At 43.2% G+C, this 20,565-nt stretch overlaps 1 protein-coding gene across 3 annotated transcripts in view; it reads right to left on the bottom strand.

The window, feature by feature from the left end:
• Positions 1-2,136: 2,136 nt before the first annotated feature.
• Positions 2,137-20,565, bottom strand: part of LOC147605215 (uncharacterized) — a 30,299-nt gene continuing 11,870 nt past the window's right edge. For all 3 annotated transcript variants that reach the window (XM_086794414.1, XM_086794413.1, XM_086794415.1), the window contains exons 7-15: positions 14,630-14,731; positions 14,402-14,518; positions 14,233-14,298; positions 4,065-4,131; positions 3,805-3,858; positions 3,640-3,726; positions 2,726-2,782; positions 2,597-2,632; positions 2,137-2,503 (exon numbers count right to left, since the gene is read on the bottom strand). In XM_086794414.1, coding sequence (XP_086650540.1) covers positions 2,411-2,503; positions 2,597-2,632; positions 2,726-2,782; positions 3,640-3,726; positions 3,805-3,858; positions 4,065-4,131; positions 14,233-14,298; positions 14,402-14,518; positions 14,630-14,731 — 679 coding nt within the window. In that variant the 3' untranslated portion in view covers positions 2,137-2,410. The remainder of the gene's footprint in view (positions 2,504-2,596; positions 2,633-2,725; positions 2,783-3,639; positions 3,727-3,804; positions 3,859-4,064; positions 4,132-14,232; positions 14,299-14,401; positions 14,519-14,629; positions 14,732-20,565) is intronic.

The raw sequence follows: 20,565 nt of genomic DNA, 5'->3' as shown, positions 1-20,565 counted from the left end.
TGATCTAAGGTTATGGTTGGTAACTCAAAGTAAGGCAATTTCAATGGTCGTTTAGGAAAGTAACAAGTAACTACAAGAAGTCACAAATCTGGTCACTAGCACTTGGTTTTGACACACACAAATTGCAATCGAAGCAAATGCTTCACAAACTTCCCTCCTCGAAGCTTCCAGATTGGTGTCTATCTATCCAAGACTAACCAATGTTATTCTCGGATGCACAAAGGAACTATTGATCATGACAACTCTGTTGGCAAAAAAAAATTAGATTAAGTGCATAGCATACATAGCACTATCAAAGTCATGGTATCGATCCGTCGCATCCTCTACTCGTTCACACCAAGTAGCCTGCAATCACTAGGATCCCCACAAAAGAAGTGGGTTTCCACTTTGGCAACACACGGGTCACAAAATAAACACCAAAGCATATCCGCATCCAAGAGTTCATCTAAACAAACTCAAGGTTACCTTGGCAAAACCAGCCAAAGAAGGCTCTTTGGTCCCCCAAGTCAATGGTCTCTACAACAAATTCTTCTCTATAGGTCAACGTTGTTTCCCAAAAGAAAATCACCCTTCTAGAACTGAACCCACTCCAATATCTAGAACAATAATATGTCAAATATCGCACCAATGTATATGTCTCCAAGGTATGCATCTCCATCTGGATCTCTCAAGAGATCAACTATTCTTCGGTTCCTCTCTTAGATCACTCCTAGATGATCCGAATCTAGTCCTTCAGATCTATCTACCAAATCTAGTTCTTGAAATCGGTCTACCATGAATTCGAGTGATCAAGGAGAACCGAGGTCCATGTTGTTCAGCTAACTACAATTGCTTCTCGGTACTTAAGCAAACAAAACTCCCTCCACCTGTGTCTGCTCCTCGTGGGTATGAAACCCACGGAACCCTCTAAAAGAGGGAAAAGAGCCATCAGATCTTTGGAGGGAACCATCAAAAACAAATAGGAAAAGCTTACTGAGACCTTCACCCATGCATCATGTGATCTTCTACGTTTAGGTTGCTCTGTTACTGAAAATGTTACAACCCCACATCTCTCATAAATGCAAAACACGAGTGATTAGTTGCCCTAAGAGGGGTGCCAGCTAGCTCACCACCCAACCGTAGGTTCGCGCCTACAAACCTCCCTCGACCAAAGGCTAAGGCTCCAATCCTACGAACCATGCCAGTCAACACTAGTATACCACCAACGCCTGCCTACTAAGGCCTGCGGCCTGACCGTCCATGCTCCGTCGAATCCAACCATGTTCCCGAGTGCATAACTCTTTGTGACCAAGTCTTGCTCATATAGTGGCTACTGTTGCTGTAAATAACCGGTCGGTCTCGCTTATATAGTGGCTACTACTGCTGTAAATAACCGATCGGTCATAAATAGCCAATATACTTGGTGTTATTAACCAAGAGCCTTAAGTCGCATGTATCAGAATGCTTCCTCTAATCCCAAGGCTCCCCTAACCCGGTTGGATTAGACCACTAATACTAAAGATTAGTACTAGGTATGTAACAACTAAGTCCTTAGGTTATCCAACACTATTGAGTCAAGCTTCCCTCTTGGTTGTGGATTAGTACTGTGATTTTGTAACTTTCTTTGTATTAAGATGAAGACCTGCTGCATGGCAGGGTGCTACATCAGAGCTCTTGAGTCCATGGGCATGAGTGTGTAGATCTCTCCAAAAAAAGAAGATGGAAGCTTACACATTAAATATCTATTTTGCACGAAGTGAGGATGAAAATAGACAAACGACCTCTATTTTATTGGCTCCTGACCCTTACTGGTCATCTCCATAGCCCTCTGTAAAAATAGCTTATGGCCTTTTTATGGGCTCTTTGCAGGGATAGTGGTATCTACTCAACTTCCGAAACCCTGTAGCATTTTTTGTGCGACTCCTCCATTACAGTGCTAATAAGGCTGCCATACCCCCACTTCCCCCAGGGCTCTAACTCAAAACAGATGTAAGTAACCACATACGTCTGACATGAACACATAAGTGGCTTTGAAAGAACACAGTAGCTTCCCCTGTAACCGCTTTTCCATACAACTCCCAACCGTAGTATTTCTAGTAGCCGATAGTGGACTCAAAAAATTGTGCATATATAAAGTGAGTGACAATTCCCATGAAAGAGCTTAACGATGATTGATTTATTCATTTGAAATAATAAAGAATGTCACAAAGACAAACAGCCATGATTTGTGTAAAGACCCTCGCTCCCCTAACCAGTAGTTCATCTTGCGTGTACAAGGGCAGGGTCGGGGGCGGGGCGGTAGACATCACATTCAAACGTAGCGCACAGATTTTTTGCATGCGTATTGAAGCTCGGACTTCACTCTCCAAGAACGTGAGAGCTCTGCTCTTTAAGACTATCCATCTTTTGGCCTCTTCTCATGTACCGACTCTCAGTAAGGGTCAGCCCAGCATTTATCTTTCTTGGCAGCAGCATTCCATCTTTTACGAAAGATTTCAAGCTCCACATATGATCGCCGCCTGACCTGCATAAGGCCAAGGCATAACAAGAGCTCAAAAATACCAGGACGATGGAAATGCACCTCAGATATATACAAGGCAAACAACACGACACTTACTGCTCCCCGTTCTTGATGGTCAGCATCTGTCCGGGCCTGCACAACCTCCATGAGAACAGGAATCCTGTCAGAGGATGTTAAAGCTTTTCAATGGAGAGAGAACAAATCACCCAATTAACCAGCTCTGACCTTCTTTTCGCTAGTTGGAGGATCAGTGCTTACACCCTTGGTTCTCCCATCCCACATCTGAAATGCATGCCATTGCAGCCCCCACATTTACATTAGGAAAAAATTACTACTGCGCACGTGCGCACACGTGTGCATGCACATTCTTATTGATATTTTGCTCATCACTCACTCTCTCTCTCTGGCCCCCAAGCTCCAAGGGCAGACTCACCCATGTAGGAGCCTGACCCCCAGAGGAGTGACACTGGACAGAGCCATCTAGCTATGCAGAGGTTGACGACCTCGACCCAAAGGCCCCCACGCCTGCACCACCATAGGAGGTTCAAGGCCATCATCTTACACCATCATACAGACTTCCTTTAGGATGATATGCAAGCCTGGATCAGCCCTAGCTTTGTCATTTTCTTTCATTTTAGTACCCATGATGATGTATTCCATGGACATGATGTAATCTTTTTGGTCTCATGGGTCATTTTGGCCTTTCGTATACGTTAATATAACTTTCCTTCTCTCTCTCTCTCTCTCTCTCTCTCTCTCTCTCTCTCTCTCAGTTGTATCCAGACACATGCACACTTTTTCTTTTGTTTCTTTTCTTCCGATGACCGGACGAACACAGTTGTATTATTTTTTGTCTCATAGGCCGACTTTGGTCTCTCGTAGACGTTAATATATCTTTCTTTCTTTCTTTCTTTCTCTCTCAGTACTTTCATACTTTATTTCATGTTCATTTTGTCCTTTTTTTTCCTGAACATCCAGAAGACATTGACAGTTGTACATTGATTTGTCTCATAGGTCGAGTTCGGCCTCTAGTAGACGTTAATACAGCTTTCTTTCTTTCTTCTTTCTCTCTCTCACTCACACACACACACACACACACACAGAGAAAAATGTACTCCAAAGAAGAAATAATGTGTCACCTTATTCAAAAGCCCCCCTAAAGAGGGTATCCCATAGTGCACAACGTACTGATTGTCCACAACTCCAACTTTCAGGCTGCGATCTCCCTATAAAAAATGCAAACAAAATAAATCAACAGTGATGAAATAAGTGTGACAGCTGGCACGAGTGAAAAGAAAAGATACCTGAGCACAATATCCTAGTTTCATGTCCAAACCCCATGCATGTACAAGATCATTCTGCATACAGAAGCGATTCTTCCATCCTTAAGTGTGAGACAAATTTGAAGGAAAATCGGACTCTAATTGTTTTAAAAAAAGAAAATTTTAGCACTGCTTCTGAACTTAATTAAAAAAACAGAAAAGGGGGAAACTGGCAGGCTGCTCCATGGAAGCTGCAACTGACCGGACCTCATGATCAAGTGAGACCAGGAAAACCTTCACACCTGAATCATGTACCAGGCACAACGCCAAGCTGCTCGGGAGAAAACAGGCACCATCATTTCTACCCATCTACAACAACATGACTTGTGATGTTTATAAGCATGTTCCAATGTGCAAGGGAAAAGTATAAATGTACGCACCCCCCCCCCCAACACACACACACACACACACACACACACACAAGCATGCATCTTTGCATACATACATACATACATATAGATACAAGTATGCATTCATGCATACATACATACATACCATACATAACATTTTTTTATTGTAAAAAGCTATGTTCTATTACTTCATTGTACAAACAAAGAAGCCCTAAAAAATGAGGCAAACTTCTTGAAGATCAAAAACATTAAGCAAACGAGTCCATCTCTTGTAGTCTATGGCAATCATATAAAGATTGGCACAAAGACTCCGGAAGGAAGAGTATTTGTCAATCTATATTGAGTGAAAAAATCAGATGATTGAGGCTAGTCGAGAGTGTCCAAAGTGCCCAAAAGCGTGTCCAAGCAAGGAAAGAAATGTCGCAGCCAAAGAAACAAATAATCTAAGCAAGAAATCTTTGGTATCCAAACAAGCCCATAGTAAATGAGATACACTCTCATTGCAATTTGAGCATCTAACACAAGAAGCAAAAGCTATTCTTCTTTTGGCTAGAGTTTCACCAACAGGTAGCACTCCAACCAAGCATCGCCAAAGAAAAACTCTTTGCTATAGTGGCAATTCATTAGTCCACATCTTTAGGGGATTTTTTTCCACCATTTGGTTGTCTTATCCATATTCCAAAGCCTATTCGAATGAGCAGTAATCCACAACTCAAGAATCATCAATCTGTATATGTGAGCAGCAGTGAGCTGTAGCATGGGTACTTCGGGAAAACCAAGCCTCTCTCTGCAACATCCATGTCATGTGCATGCACATGGACATGCTCATTCCTGGGCTGATCCTTTAAGGGTAGCAAAATAAACAAAGCATTTAGGACTTGAGCAAGGCAAAGGAGGACACCAGATTGGATTCTCCTTGTTCACGATCTGGCCGACAGGGTTCTAAGGGGACTAGTGGGCTGGTCGGCTACATTTGTGGAATTAATGTCCACAAATGCTAGCCAACAGGAGTCGGCCAGCAGATGGAGGTGTTCTTGGCCATCTTGGAGTGCGGTTCCTGCCTCCTGCTACTTGCTTCCATATTTAAGCATAAAAGCTTGCCAATTGCAAGTAGAGTCGATGACGGCGAAAGTCTTCGCGATGAAGTGCTTGGAGTGTTGAAATCTTCGTTTTATCGCAATCCTTCATGACAAAAGTCTTCAAGAGGATGAAGGGAACCTGGAAAAGCTTACCCTATGGTTCAACTTGAGAAAGAAAGGCTAAAATTAGGGTTTTCAGCAAAAAGAACAAAAATTACAACAAAAATAAGAGCTGTTTTGCTGAATTTCAGTCATTGGGAGTGTATAGAAGAGTGTACAGCACTTGGAAACACTCTTGGAAGCTTGGAAAACACCCTAGCAAGCTTGGATATGGAGTTGGGAAGGAGAAAGTGCAAAAAATACAGACAAAGAGGCCTCATGAAGGAGGCGCCTACTTCTTGAGAGAGAGGGAAGAGTGAGGTGGTGAGTTGTCCACTCTAGGTATCAAGTAGGTGCTTTGTGGTGCAAGCTAGAATGGACACATGGCTGGTTACTCTCTTTGTACAAAGGGGATAAGGTCTGGGCGGTAGGCATTGGATTTTGTCCACCTCCATCAGTGTGTGTGAACACAGAGCTGGTCATAATTTACAAGTGAGTTTTGGTCGCCTAAAACTTAATGAAGGATGTACACACTCACTTATAAATTTGTGCTAATTCCTAAGACTAGGTTTATGACCAATACTTACCACCTGTCACATGCCACACAACCATGTCAGTAGACAATTTCACACGCACAGTTCACAGGCAGGCGTCCCCTTACCCCAGAACTACACATTAATCAAGCAAGCATGAAAGCAACATGCAATTTCAATTGCAAGCAAGCACATAAAGATGCTATGCAATGCAACACATAGTAGTTAAGGGGTTGTTTGAAACGGGTTTCCTAAAAGTTTCAAACAGGTTTCGTAAAATCAACCCAAAGTTTCCTACCTACAGGTTTTTGCATGTACAAAATTTCAAATATATACTGTATAAATTATGTAAAAATAACACTAAATGCATAGAATAATTTGAAGTCTACAGTCTTTGAATCACAAATAACAAAAGCCATATAATGATCCATCATCAATGTCAAATGATCATGATTCATAGACCATGGTCCACTGTCCATGATCCATGATCCAATCATCCATCATTCCATGCCACAAAAAAAAAAACATACATATCAAAAGAGTCGCACAAATTTCGACGTTAGATTTGGGGCAAAAAAAAAAGTTGAGAAATTTACTTGAAGAAAACGCATTTCCTACAAGGAAACGATTCCAAGTTTCCTTTCTTGTAGGAAACACATTTCCTAACTACTATGATACAACACTCGTATGGACAATCCCCGTTCATGAGACTATACCAAAATAGATGTACTCCAGGCAAGTACATAGGTACCAGATCCAATGGAATACCAATCCACCAGGCATTTTCGGGCATGTACACAAAGGCACAAGTCCCAACAGAAAGCCAATTCCACAGTATCACATGAGTGGCATCAATCCCCGGCATATACAACTGCCATGGACACCAATCCAATGTACATACACGATGACAAAGCACGGGTGGATCAATTGGGTGGCCAAATGGTGACATCTCCCCCGGCTTCTAAACAATTGTCCGCAGCTAAAAAGCATCCAAATATGTCTAAAGCAAAAGCAGGCAATCTCTGAAGAACTCTTCATCTACCCATTTAGCATCAATGGGAAGATAGTTCTTAATTTTCACAAGGTAACGCCTAACAACTTTGCCTGCACAGCAAGTTTGCGTTCCTCGTGATACACAACTTGCTCTGGCTGCAAGATCTCCTCAAGCTCATCCACTTCTGGTGGATCCTCAATGACCATTTCACTAGGCTCCGGCCCTACATACTTGCGAAGGAGACTCACATGAAAAGCACTGTGTATGTACCAATGACTAGGCAATGCCAATCTGAAAGCCACTTCATTGATCTTCTCGATCACTCGAAAAGGCCCATAGTACCTGGTTACAAGCTTAGGATATGCACCCTCTTTGCCAAGCCTCTTTGCAAGTCTTGCTTTCTCAAATTTCAGCAATACCCAATCATTCTCTTTAACATCCAATTGCCTTCTATGCTTGTCGCCAACCTTTTTATGCTTGTCTTGTGACCTTGCAATGGCTGTCCGCACCTGAGCAATAGCAATATCCAAGTCTCTTACATACTCATCAACTGCAAATATCTCATTCTTTGTGCGAAGGATGGGTGACAAAACCACGTTACCATAAATAATCTTAAACCAGACCTTTCCCGTCGATGCATGCACCGTGTTGTTGTATGCAAATTCCACAAGCGGTAAGTACTTCTCCCAAGAAGACTTCTGATCCGCCACATAACATTTCAAGAGTCCAACATAGCTGAATTTGCAACCTCACTTTGCCCATTCATTTGAGGGTGGTAAGCTGATGAGAAGTCCAATTTGGTGCCCATGTTATCAAATAAGGTCCGCCAAAAGAGACTTGTAGTCCTGGGATCTCTATCCCCCACAATGGACTTCGGCATTCCATGATGCTTGAACACTTGTGCAAGATATATTTTAACCATATGCTCGAACTTTGATGGTCTTTTTGACCGGCAAGAAGTGAGCTTGCTTGCTAAACCTGTCCACAATTATCCAAATAGCATCATTACCCTGTTGGGTCCGTGGCAAGTCCATGATGAAATCCATTGTAATACTTTTCCATGGCTGCGTGGGAATAGGCAATGGCTAAAGAAAACCTGGTACCTTTTGCTATCAAATTTCACCTTTTGACATGTTATACATGCACGTACATGTGCCTCTATGTCCTTCCGCATACCTAGACAAAAGAAATACCGCTCAATCATGTGCATAGTAGGCATTATGCCTCTATGACCAGCATATAGAGGAGCATGGCACTTATCCAATACCTTTTACCTCACGTCAGACACCACACATAGGCAACTATCTTTCATAAGATAACCCTCTTTGATCACGTAGGAGACATGTGTATGACCAGCCATCAAATCAGCCCAAATAGTGGCAAATTCAGCATCCGTATGATACAAATCACGCATGGCAGACAAGTACCCATGAGAGGCAACCGAGATAGCTGCTACATACGGCTTTCGTGACAATGCATCTGCCACTACATTCTTCTTTCCTGGGGTGTGCAAGATCTGAAAATGAAACATAGAGAGTAAATTGGCCATCCTTATATGCTTCTCTGACAATTTAGTTTGGGTACGAAAATACCTCAAACTTCGGTGATCTGTCTTCACCCACAGCATGTCCCTCTTGATTTAGGACAGCTCCAATGCAATTTCCAGATGCATCACATTCCACACTAAAAGGCTTTTGCAAATCCGGAATGATTTGAGTGACGCATCCCTCTCTACATTAGTCCATTTGAATGTAGCCTTCTTCTTTGTCAAACCATGCAAAGGAGAAGCAATCCATGCAAAGTGTTGAATGAACCTGTGGTAATAAGAGCATAATCCAAGAAAACTACGGATCTCATGCACTGATGTCAATTCGGGCCAATTCCGAATTGCATCAATCTTTGCAGGATCCATCCGCACTCCATCTTTGGACACAATATGCCCAAGATAATGTATGTCTGACAAGAAGAACTCACTCTTCTTTGCAGTTTATGCTTACGGAGTTCTTCAAAAACAATAGCCAAATGAGCTCTATGCTCTTCTTCAATCTTCGAGAAGACTAGGATGTCATCAAAGAAGACACCTGTAAATTTCATGTACCCATGGAATGTGCGAGAAGAGCTTGGCTGAACCAAACCCTTCCCAAGAAGCTCATTTACATGCTTCATGATCTCCTCTTTTTGGGATGCACTTACACGATAGGCTGGCCTATTAGGTGGTGAGCTACCCGGCACAATATCAATGCAATGATCTTCCGGTCGTATGGGTGGCAACTCATTTGGTAACTCATCAGCAAAACAATCATTGTACTCTTGCAAGAATTTCAGCCTATCATTACTAAGAGTGTTTACATGCACATTATTTTCCTCAACATGATCCCGTACAAAAATCAAGTACGCAAAAACACTCTTTTTTATTACTTTCTTAATTTATACATGAGATACAAGGGGAATGGTATCCCTCTCTTCACTAGCATCAATTACATGCTCTTGGCCTTTATGCATGAAGGCAATCCTGTTGGTCTTGTAAGCCTTGCAGCATCAATGCGTGTGTGCCAAGGCTTTCCAAAAAATACATCACAGCCATTCAAAGGCGCTACAAGAAAATCCTCATGATCCACATAGCCTTGAATGTGTATGTGCAACTTACCAATAATAGGCATAACCTGCACTTCTCTACCAACAAAGGCATCCCCTACTTCAATTTGAGGACCCATGTCCTCCCCTTCAATACCCAAAACAGCTGCCATCTATGTAGATATGAAGTTCTCAGTTGCACAATCATCAAACATGAACAAAGCGGGCTAATCCTTAAGCTGTCCCCAAGCTTTACATACAACCCTATCTTTGCTATCATGTGAACTGTTGCCCTACACATCCGGAACTATATGTACATTGAGCTTTGATGCATTTGCATTATCACGCTTCTTGTTTGGACATGCATTTGCAATATGCTCAGTGCTACCACAAGTAAAGCATTTCCCCTCGCTCATGTATTGCTTTTTCTGCTCCGGAGTGAGACCATAGTCTCTCACTTTGAAGGGACGCTTCTTGGTAGAGTTATTTTCAGCCTTTGAATCATTTTTATCTTGGTTTTGGTCCTTTTTCGGTGGTTGTCCATTATTTTGCAGATTTTGGATAGCCCTCTCTTTGCCTTGAAATGAGGATTTAGCCTTATTGGATCGACTCAATTTGAGTTCCAATTGATCCGTGGCAGTGGCAGCTCTGATTAATTGATGTAAGGTGTGACCAGGATACATTTGTAGTCCCGCTTTGTACACAGGTTGCAATCCCGCTTGAAACCTTCTCTTCCTTTCCGCCTCAGTGACATGCATAAATGGAGACACCTCCAAAAGCACTTTCCAAAACTTTTGCACATATACATTCTCACTATTTCTTCCTCATTTAGCTTCACCCAATCCCACTGCATTGTTGTTATCTCATTCAATGCATTGGGAGGCAAGAATTGGGCATAGAACCTCTCCTTAAACTCTTCCCATGATCTAACAGGATTCGGTGAGAGATTCTCCGTGAGCCATCAATGGACAGCAGTGCCCATGAACATCCTTACATGCCGGATCATGGATTTTTGAGTGAAATCCTCATCACTGAAAGAAATATCCAACTGGGCAATAAAAGCAAGTACCTTTGACGCATCATATTTCCCATGATATGTGTCAAACTTCACAGATTTGTCTCCAGCTTTTAAGTCACGAGACTTTGAAGCATGAGCCTACATATCAACATGTTTTTCCGCATGTTTATCCATTGGGACAGTCCTAAGGCTAGGTTTATGACCAATACTTACCACCTCTCACATGCCACATAACCATGTCAGCAAAGAGTTCACACGCACGGTTCATGGGCGGGCGTCCCCTTACCCGGAACTACACATTGGTCAAGCAAGCATGAGAACAACATGCAAGCACATAAAGATGCTATGCAATGCAATATTGGTATGGATAATCCCCATTCATGAGACTATACCAAAATAGATGTGCTCAAAGTACATGAGATACCAGACCCAATGGAACACCAATTCACCAGGCATTTCCGGGCATGTACACAAAGGCACAATTTCCAACGGAAAGCTAATTCCACAGTATCACATGAGTGGCATCAATCCCCGGCATATACGACTGCCATGGACATTAGTCCAATGTACATACATGATGAGAAAGCATGGGTGGTCAAATGGTGACATGGAGCATACCAAGAAAGGCTTTCAAGCAACGGTTCTAAGGGAGGATGATCCTCCAAGGGGTGGAGTGAGAGTGCAAGACTCAATACTCCGGAAAAGAAGACCAAAGAAAGTATTCATGCACAGGAAAAGAAGGCAAGGGAACAAGGTGGAACAAATGCACAAATCTTCATCAAATTTGGAGTGAAATTGGAGAACACGGCAGTGTTTTTCAATGAAAAGGTTGCCATGAACGGAAGGATGACAGGTTTGGGAGTCCATGAGGAGACAAAAGGGATGATGACAGTCATCCAAGGTCAGAAATTGGATCCCGTCAACAAGTTTAGCAGAGGGGGATGTCATGTGCATGCACATGGAAATGCCAAAGTTGTGCACCTTTTTGTACATTATGAATATATATTGAAACTCAGCTATCTCTCTCTTCTCTCCATCTCTTGCTTGCGTTTGCATCAACATGTTCCAGGAAGGTGTTTAGGTGTCAAATCCCCATAGGATCTCCTCGTAGAACGCTCTTGGTACAAGACTCGAAACCTGCAAACAAACCAAACAAACGTGAAGGGGGTGCAGGCCTGACTCACCTCCCAACCTTGACAGCCGTGGAGCTAACCTGATGGACGTACCGACCAATCTCTGCCTCGTGACGTCCCATACCACCACGAAGCTACCCTCGCAGGCCTCGAGACTACTGCCGGCCTCGGCTGCATAAAGCAGGTGCACGTCTGCACTAGATCCAGGCTCCTGACCATAGAGCTCTCACAAAGACACGCGAGACTCTATGAACTATTGACTAACCTTGGCCACCCTTTTATAGGCTCTTGGCCGGTCATCGGGCGTCCACACTTGGGCGCCCGCCCGTTAGTCTATCCGTAACTCAACTCGCCAATTAGCCTGCCTAGCTCCAAGCTTCCCCAAACCTCGAAGCTAGTCTTGTGTGCGTGTAGCACACGGTAGATACACACTGTGCACATGACATACTCCCCTTCCTCTAAGAGCTCACTAAAAAGCCAAGGTAATTCCTCTAGAGGGTAGTCAATGTCTCCCATGTAGCGTCCTCCTCAAAACGATCCTTCCACTTGATCTTGTATTCCGTAACAAGTGTATTACGCAATTGTCTTTCATGGAATCCAAGAATCTTTTCAGGTTCGTGTGGATTAAATGTCATGTCCTCGACATCTATAATTTCTTGAGGAGTAACTAACTGGTTTATTCCACCCAGTACATCCTTAAGTCTACTGACATGAAATACAAGATGAACTTTCACATGAGAAGGCAAGTCCAATTCATATGCGACTGAACCAATCCGTCATGTAATACGAAATGGTCCACAGTATCTAGGGGATAATTTCGGAGATCGATCTGTCTGTAAAGTCTCACAATCTTTGGAAACTCGCAAATACATCATCGTTCCTTCATAGAACTCTCTGGGTGGACGATGTCTATTAGAATAAAATCAGTCTCTGACTTGAGCACTTCTAATAGATTCTTTCGCAACTTATAACATTTCTTGCATATCTTGTAAAAAATTACATGCTGCATCATACTGAAGTCTTGAAAATCCCACTGTAATAAGTAATCTAGGTTGAAAACCATACATAAGCATAAAAGGACTAAAACCTGTACTCATATGCTTAGTTCTATTATATGCAAATTCGAACATAGAAAGATAATCCTCCCATGAACTCTGTCTTTTGGAGACATATGCTCAAAGCATATCCTCCAAAATCTGATTAACTCTTTCAGTCTGGCCATCAGATTGAGGATGATCTGAGGAACGCAAATTCAAAGTTTTTTCCAACTTCTCAAAAACAAGCCTCCAAAAGTCACTTGTAAACTTAGAGTCCCTATCACTAACTATGTCCTGTGGTAACCTGAACAGTCTAAACAATTGCTCAATAAACTGCCTTGCTAATTGCGTAGCTGTAATGGTCTTCCGGGTCGGTAAAAATCTAGTCATTTTTGTCAAGCGATCCACCACAACCCAAATAGAATCGTGTCCTTCACTTGTTCTTGGCAATCCGGTAATAAAATCCATGGAAATACTTTCCCATTTATTACCTGGGATTTGCAAAGGATGCAACAGCCCAGCTTGTCTAAAGCGTTCAGCTTTATTTGCTTGACAAACTTGACACTTGAAAACATAATCTTCTACATACCCTTTCATCTTTGGCCAATAAAAAGTGTGTTTCACTAACAATAATGTCCTGTGTATCCCAGGATGTCCGGCAGAAGGAGCGTCGTGACACTCCTTAAGAATCTTGGACCTAATGTCCGGGATCTATGGTACACAAATTTTGTCATTACCGAATAGTAAACGATTCCGAATCATCCACTGGCCTCCTGCAGCCTGAATGGTAAGCTGCTCAGTCATTGAGTCTTGGTCAATCAATAAGCTCCCGTCCTGGATCTTTTTTTTTTTCCCATGAAAAGATCCTTTCATTAGTTATAAAAAGAAAAAAGCCCAATGGGCTACAAACCCTCTCCTGCTTATAAGAAGGCAGAGCAAAGATCCAATCAAGGCAGCTAGGAAGACTCTCCCTAGGTGCAGAAAAGTACAAATAACTGAGAGGCTATATCATACAATAGGAGGGGGAGAAATCCAAACAGGTGGCCTGTAGTGCCAACGGGGGATACCCGCGTATAGAGTATAGAAAGGACCGCTGTGCCAAGTGGTGTGGAAGGCCTGGCGTCGCAAGATCGCTCGATCCGAATCGCCCCGGATGCAGTCATACTAGCCTCGTAGGGTGTGAATCAACTTCTGCCAGATAGCCCGAACAGTCTCTGTTGGTGGCTCCAGTCTCCCCTCAAAGGCCCTGAAACAACGGGCTCTGCAGGTGAACCATATGGTGAGACTGCTAAGGAGCTCCCATCGTAGATTCCTCTCCTGTGTCCAACCGGCTGTCGAGAAATCCCGTGAAGCGCACGCGCACATGCACACACACACACACACACACACACACCATACAAGCATGCATCCATGCTTGCATACACACACATAGCATACATATACACACACAACATACAAGCATGCATCCATGCTTACATACATACACAATACCATACAAGCATGCATGCATAACATACATACATATACACATATTAATACTTTGACATGCTTGTTTAGCATGCCAATATATCAGTCTTTCAATCGAACACATACCCAGTGCAGGGTGGCTTGGTGCTGTTTTCAAAACACAGTCCACTTCCTTTGAATTTATAGATCCTTCTGTCCATGCCACAGAGTACAGACTATCAGAAAATAGGAGTAGGAACTTCAAGAGGTTTTACACATAGCAACTGTAGTTGCCTCTGCATCTTGAAGTGCCTACCTATGAACTTTGTCTCTTGCCCTGCGAACTGTTATCTGATGATGGACCTCAGATAACCGTGGATCCAAAGCAGGCTGTGATATCTCCAAACCTTCCTCCTCCACAATGGTTAAATAACTGAATTCACACAATGATCTCTCAGAAACTTCATTCATTTAAAAGCAGGATAAAAAGACTGCAAATAATAAATTGACAGAACCCACTGAATCACAATGGCTGATGTTATACCTGCCTGCATGGAAATTTTCAACGCCGATATCTTCATCCCAAATAAAGATATACCTGTAGGCAGCCACTATATCTGGATGCAAAAATCTTTTTGCGAACCACCTGTAACACAAAACGTGAATAGTTGGTCGCATGCACTTCAGAAACCCAAGTCAAAACACCCCATCCATCAGAATAGCACCAAAAAGAAAACAGATCTGCATTGCATTCTTGTATACCCTACACATATAGGTTGCATACTGAGCCTTTAGCAGTAGTGCTCCATCCATCACACCCCCCCCACTAGCTCAGTACTTTCATAGTTTATTTCATGTTTATTTTGTCCTTTTTTTTATGGACATCCAGAGGACATTGACAGTTTTACATTGATTTGTCTCATAGGTCGAGTTTGGCCTCTATTAGACGTTAATACAGCTTTGTTTCTCTCTCTCTCTCTCTCTCTCTCTCTCTCTCTCTCTCTCACACACACACACACCCCTATAGGTTGAGGATGGCAGATTTGTTGTTAAAAGATGCAGCCTAGGAGTGGTTTGAATATGAGGCCATAGATGTTGAAAGACAGGGTTCAAGGGATCCCTAAAGATGAAATATGGAAGGTTAGATACCGAGAGGACTTATGGAGAGAGCTTTGTAGGCTGAATCAAGGAGAGGATGAAGACATGTCAATTTTGGTTGGCAGGTTTTAAGTTGTTTGGAAAAAGCTTCTGAAAGACTTGGGAGAGAATGAGGTGCCACCTGATTTTCTGAAAAAAGACAGGTTCATTGGTGTACTGCATGAGAGCATCAGGGTGAAAGTGGAGCTGAAAGATCCTGATACATATGATAGGGTAGTTAGGATGGCAACTGAGCAGTGGAGGAAGACCCGGACTGGGCTCACATGGGACCAGTTCACCATCCCAGGTCCTGCACCTTCTGTACAGAAATGTATACGTGGCATCCAAGTGCGGGATGCACGTGACAGTACAAGAGTCATGGGACTAGCCATCTCATGGAGGCACTGTTTATCAATGAAGGAAATTAGAACCGAGTACATGGATATGAATACTGTTAGTCTACATAGTCAGACGCTGACAAGGGTAGTTGGACTACAATAGAAACTTGTGTGGAACCAGTGAATAAGGATCCACCATAAGTTGAAGAGCCAGAGGAAGTTCTTTAACCAAAGCAGATTTTCTTTCATAAGGAAAAAAAGGGGATCACATCACGAGGTTACCAAAAAGAACCTTGTCAAGTTCAAGAATTATTCAGCTATGGATGCCAAGTGGGTGGATGAGAACTTCTTTGCAGAGTATCCATAGGTTTTTCAGTTGACGACAATTGATTAGAAGCCGAGAGGATGTCACCGGCCTTTGTATTTTGACATCCAAGGAACCATGAACAAAGGAGAATGCTGAAGGTTTATATTCCACTACAGGGAATTGAGTATTCTAGAACTCAAGAGTTGTTGTCCAAGTTGTATCCAAAAGGAGCAACTAGATTGAACAATGCTAAATCTTTTGTACAAGAGTCATGGGACTAGCCATCTCATGGAGGCACTGTTTATCAATGAAGGAAATCAAAACTGAGTACATAGATATGAATACTCTTAGTCTATCATAGTCAGACACTGACATGGGTATATATACCGTCAATGAAGGAAATCATAACCGAGTACATGGATATGAATACTGTTAGTCTACCATAGTCAGACATTGACATGGGTAGACACCTGCTTTACGCAGCCGAGGCCGGCAGCAATCTCGTGGCCCGCGAGGGTAGCTTCGTGGCGGTATGGGACGTCGCGAGGTAGAGATTGGTCGGTACGTCAACCTAGTTAGCTCAGCTCGTGGCTCGGTGGGGACAACCAAGATTGTGGGCTTGCCCACGGCTGTCATGGTTGGGTGGTGAGTCAGGCCTGCACCCCCTTCTTGTTTATTTGTTTGTTTGCAAGTTTCGAGTCTCGAACCAGGAGCGTTCTACGAGGAGATCTATGGGGATTTGACAGTGGTATCAGAGCATGCCTCGTGAACGAGCAAGTTGGTAGGTAGAGAAGATGAGGTCGAAGTAAGGTATGTGTTCAAGAAGCTTGCTGTTTTGTTTATGCATGCTGCTGTTTTTTCAGATAGTATGTGCTTTTTCATCAAAGAACCCGTGATGAGGGTGTAGGTGGTTTGGTAGGGTTGTTTTGCTTTGCAAGAAGAAGGCTGAAGATGTTTGTGCAATCGCATGAACAAGTCGTGAGAGAAAACTTATTAAAAAAAAAGCATGTTCGCTTTTGGTTGAACGCGAGAGAGAGAGCGAGCGAGAGATGCGATCGATGGGCTAAGCGTGGTCGCGTGTTGGACGTGGGCTACCGGAAGTAGTAGGCGCAGGCGTGTAGGCAGCCAAGCCTACGCAAGAGGCCAGGCGTGTAGCCGGCCACGCCTACGTAGGCGGCCATGCTGGCAAGCGCCCATGCCTACGTAGGCAACCAGGCTGGCGGGCGCCTAGGCCTACGCAGCCAAGTGGCCAAGCCTACGCAGGCGGCCAAGCCCAAGCGTAGGCTGGCGCAGATTGGCGCAGGCCACCTGAGTAATAAACCCCTTAAGTGGGCTTCATGCCACACATCTCTCAAGTTTTCAAGCTCTCAAGCTCTCAAGTTCTCTAGCACTTTCTTGTGCAAGATCGAATTTTCTCTCCACTTGCCCTCTTCAAGATGTCAACCCAAGAATCCCAGTTGGAGTCCCTTGTCGAACGTGAAGGCTTGCCGGCTACGGAAGATACTGATGCCGATCTTTTTGACGATTATGTGTCAAAATGTGATTTCCAAGAGTTCAAAGTAGCTCTCAAAGCTTCTTCTTCAGAACGTCAGGCACAAATCGCCACCCAGATGCAGGCCTTGCAAAACTCCATCTCTCTCTTGACCACTACCCTATCTACTCTTTCGGGTATGGATACGTTGGCCTCTGCTTTAGGCCCCAACATTACTCCGGAACCGTTCGGGGGCGAGCAAAAGCAGCATACCAAGGAGATCGTGGACACTTGGCTACATAAGGGGCAGGTCCATTTTCAGTTTCGTCCATATGATGATGGAAAAAAGATCCAGTTAGCAGCAGGTTTCCTCTCAGGCAAAGCTTTGCTTTGGTGAAAGGAACTCAACCCTAAGCCAACGACTTGGGCACAATTTGAAGACGTCTTCAAGAAGGAATTCCTCAAGAAAGAGGATGATTATGATGTGGCCCGGTTTACCGCTTTGACCATGACCTCGCAACACCTCACTTATAAGATGTACCTCCAGAAGTTTAGGGATTTGCAGATGAAAGCTACAAAGATGGATCCCACTACTCTTTTGGGGTTCTTCGTAGCTGGTTTACCAGACTCATACCGTTTACAATTTAAAAATAACAAATGCAAAACATTGGACGAGGACATTCATTCAACTCGTATCTATGACGATACAATAGTCTCTTCCAAGTCTAAACCCGTTACCGAGCAGGGGAACAAGCACAAAAGAAAGTTCTCCGCACCAATGGCTAACACGACTGAAGGAAAGTCTTCGGACCAACCTTCGAAGAATCCAAGTTCGACACCAGCAAAGAAGAAACAACTCCTTAAGGCTTTGAAGCTCAAGGAGGAGGGACGTTGTTTTATCTGCGAAGAAAAAGGACACATGCGTAATGAGTGCCCGAAACAAAAGGGTGCAAAGACCAACGCAAACCCAAGCCAAAGACAGCTAACCAGTTGTCTTTGACAGGTACATCACTTACTGTACTCTCACCCTAGTACATGTTCTGATTGTCTGTTCAACTCTAAACTTTTTGGCTTGCATGATCTTCTCCGATTGTATGGAGAAGTGAATTGCCATAGAATCCACATTCTTCTAGATCCTGGCAGCTCACACAACTTTGTTAACTACAAACTTGTGCAGAAATTGGGTCTTGATACGACACCCAGCAATCATACCTATGAGGTACGCCTACCTACGGGAAGGCAAATATGGGATCGAAAGATGGAGATGCTACCAATCCGGATTCAGGACTACAAAGATACTCTGGAATGCTATGTTATGCACCTAGAACATGTAGACTTGTTATTAGGGATTGAGAGGTTTAAGACTCTTCAAGTCCAGATCGATTGGTCTAGTCATATTTTTTCTTTTCATCATAGGAACACCCAGTATAGTATTTGAGATGATTGTATACATCCCTCTCAGGGACCTCTTGTAAATACAGTTGATTTTGGAAATACAATGGATTCTTCTTTGTACACCGCTTTCCATTGTGTATTGATTCCACTTTCTTCATTTCTCATACCTTCCATGGATGTCAATGACTTAAGTGTGTTTGAAAGCAAAGAATAACAGAAGATCCTTGATTCGTTTCAAGACGTATTTCCTAAGGAACTGCCATCGGGTTTACCACCTGAAAGGGCAGTAGATCATCGTATTGACTTGATCCCTGGTGCTCATCCTGTCAGTATTCCACCTTACAAGATGAGCCAAGCTGAGGAAGATGAGTTGGCTAAACAACTCGAAGATTATTTGAGGATGGGCCAGATCCGTCCAAGTAAATCACCTTGGGGTGCACCTGTGTTGCTTAGGAGAAAGAAGGACAATACCTGGAGAATGTGTATAGATTACAAGAGATTCAACAAGCTAACAATTAAGAACCGTTATCCTCTCCCTAGATCCGATGACCTGATTGACCGGTTAGCAGGAGCGAAATATTTCACAAAGATAGATTTACGCACTGGCTATCACCGGATACGTATTCATGAAAGGCATGTCGAAAGAACCGCCTTTTAGACTAGATATGGCCATTACGAGTTTCTCGTATTACCTTTTGGGTTAACCAATGCTCCAGCCACTTTCTAGCAAATGATGAACGATCTTTTTCGTGAACATTTGGAAAAATTTGTGGTTGTGTTCCTGGATGATATTTTGATATATAGTCGTACTCTTAGGGATCATGTTCGATTTTCATGACAGACATCATTTACTTGGGACACAAGATCGCTAGAGATGGATTGAGCATTGACTATGACCGAGTTCAGAAGGTTCTAGACTAGCCTATACCAAGAACAGTAAAACAACTTCATTCTTTTCTTGGTTTTGTTGTTTTTCTTCGGAAATCTGTGCGGGAGTACTCTAGCTCACACTACCGATGACCGACTTGTTGAAAGGTCGTGAACGTAAGTCAAATCAGCCTATCACTTGGAATAACGATTTGGATATGGCCTTCAGACTTTTGAAAGATAAAGTCAAGGAAGCACCTATCTTAGCATTACCCGATCCTAGTCGGCCTTATGTTCTTGAAACCGATGCCAGTGACTATGCCATCGGGGTTGCTATATTTCAAGATGGTAGACCGGTTGCTTTTGAAAGTAAAAAGCTAGACGACACTCAATCTGGTTGGCCAACCCTTGAGAAGGAGCTTTATGCTGTGATTCACGCTCTCAAGGTTTGGAGACATTATTTATATGGCTCCAAGTTTGTGGTATTGACCGATCATCAGTCAATCAAGTATGTGTGTGATGCGGATGATTTGAGAGGAAGGAAAGCACGTTGGGCTGAGTTAATGTAAGATTTTGATTTTGAGATTCGTTATCGAAAAGGGTCCATGAATAGTGTTGCAGATGCGCTTAGTCGAATTAAAGAGGTGAATACTTTGTCGTTCACCGAGATTTCTACTAACTTATTTCAATCATTGAGAGGGCTTTGCAGGACTGATAGTTATTTTGGTCCATTTTGGCAGAAGATCCAGGACGGGAGCTCATTGATTGACCAAGACTCAATGACTGAGCAGTCTACCATTCAGGCTGCTCATTGATTGACCAAGACTCAATGACTAAGCAGTCTACCATTCAGGCTGCAGGAGGCCAGTGGTGGATGATTCGGAATGGTTTACTATTCCGTAATGACAAAATTTGTGTACCACAGATCACGGACATTAGGTCCAAGATTCTTAAGGAGTGTCACG

Source organism: Cibotium barometz, chromosome 60 (assembly GCF_041138505.1).
Source record: "Cibotium barometz isolate CiBa-2024 chromosome 60, ASM4113850v1, whole genome shotgun sequence".
Lineage (NCBI taxonomy): Eukaryota > Viridiplantae > Streptophyta > Polypodiopsida > Cyatheales > Cibotiaceae > Cibotium > Cibotium barometz.
This window is presented reverse-complemented; position numbering and strand designations above follow the sequence as displayed.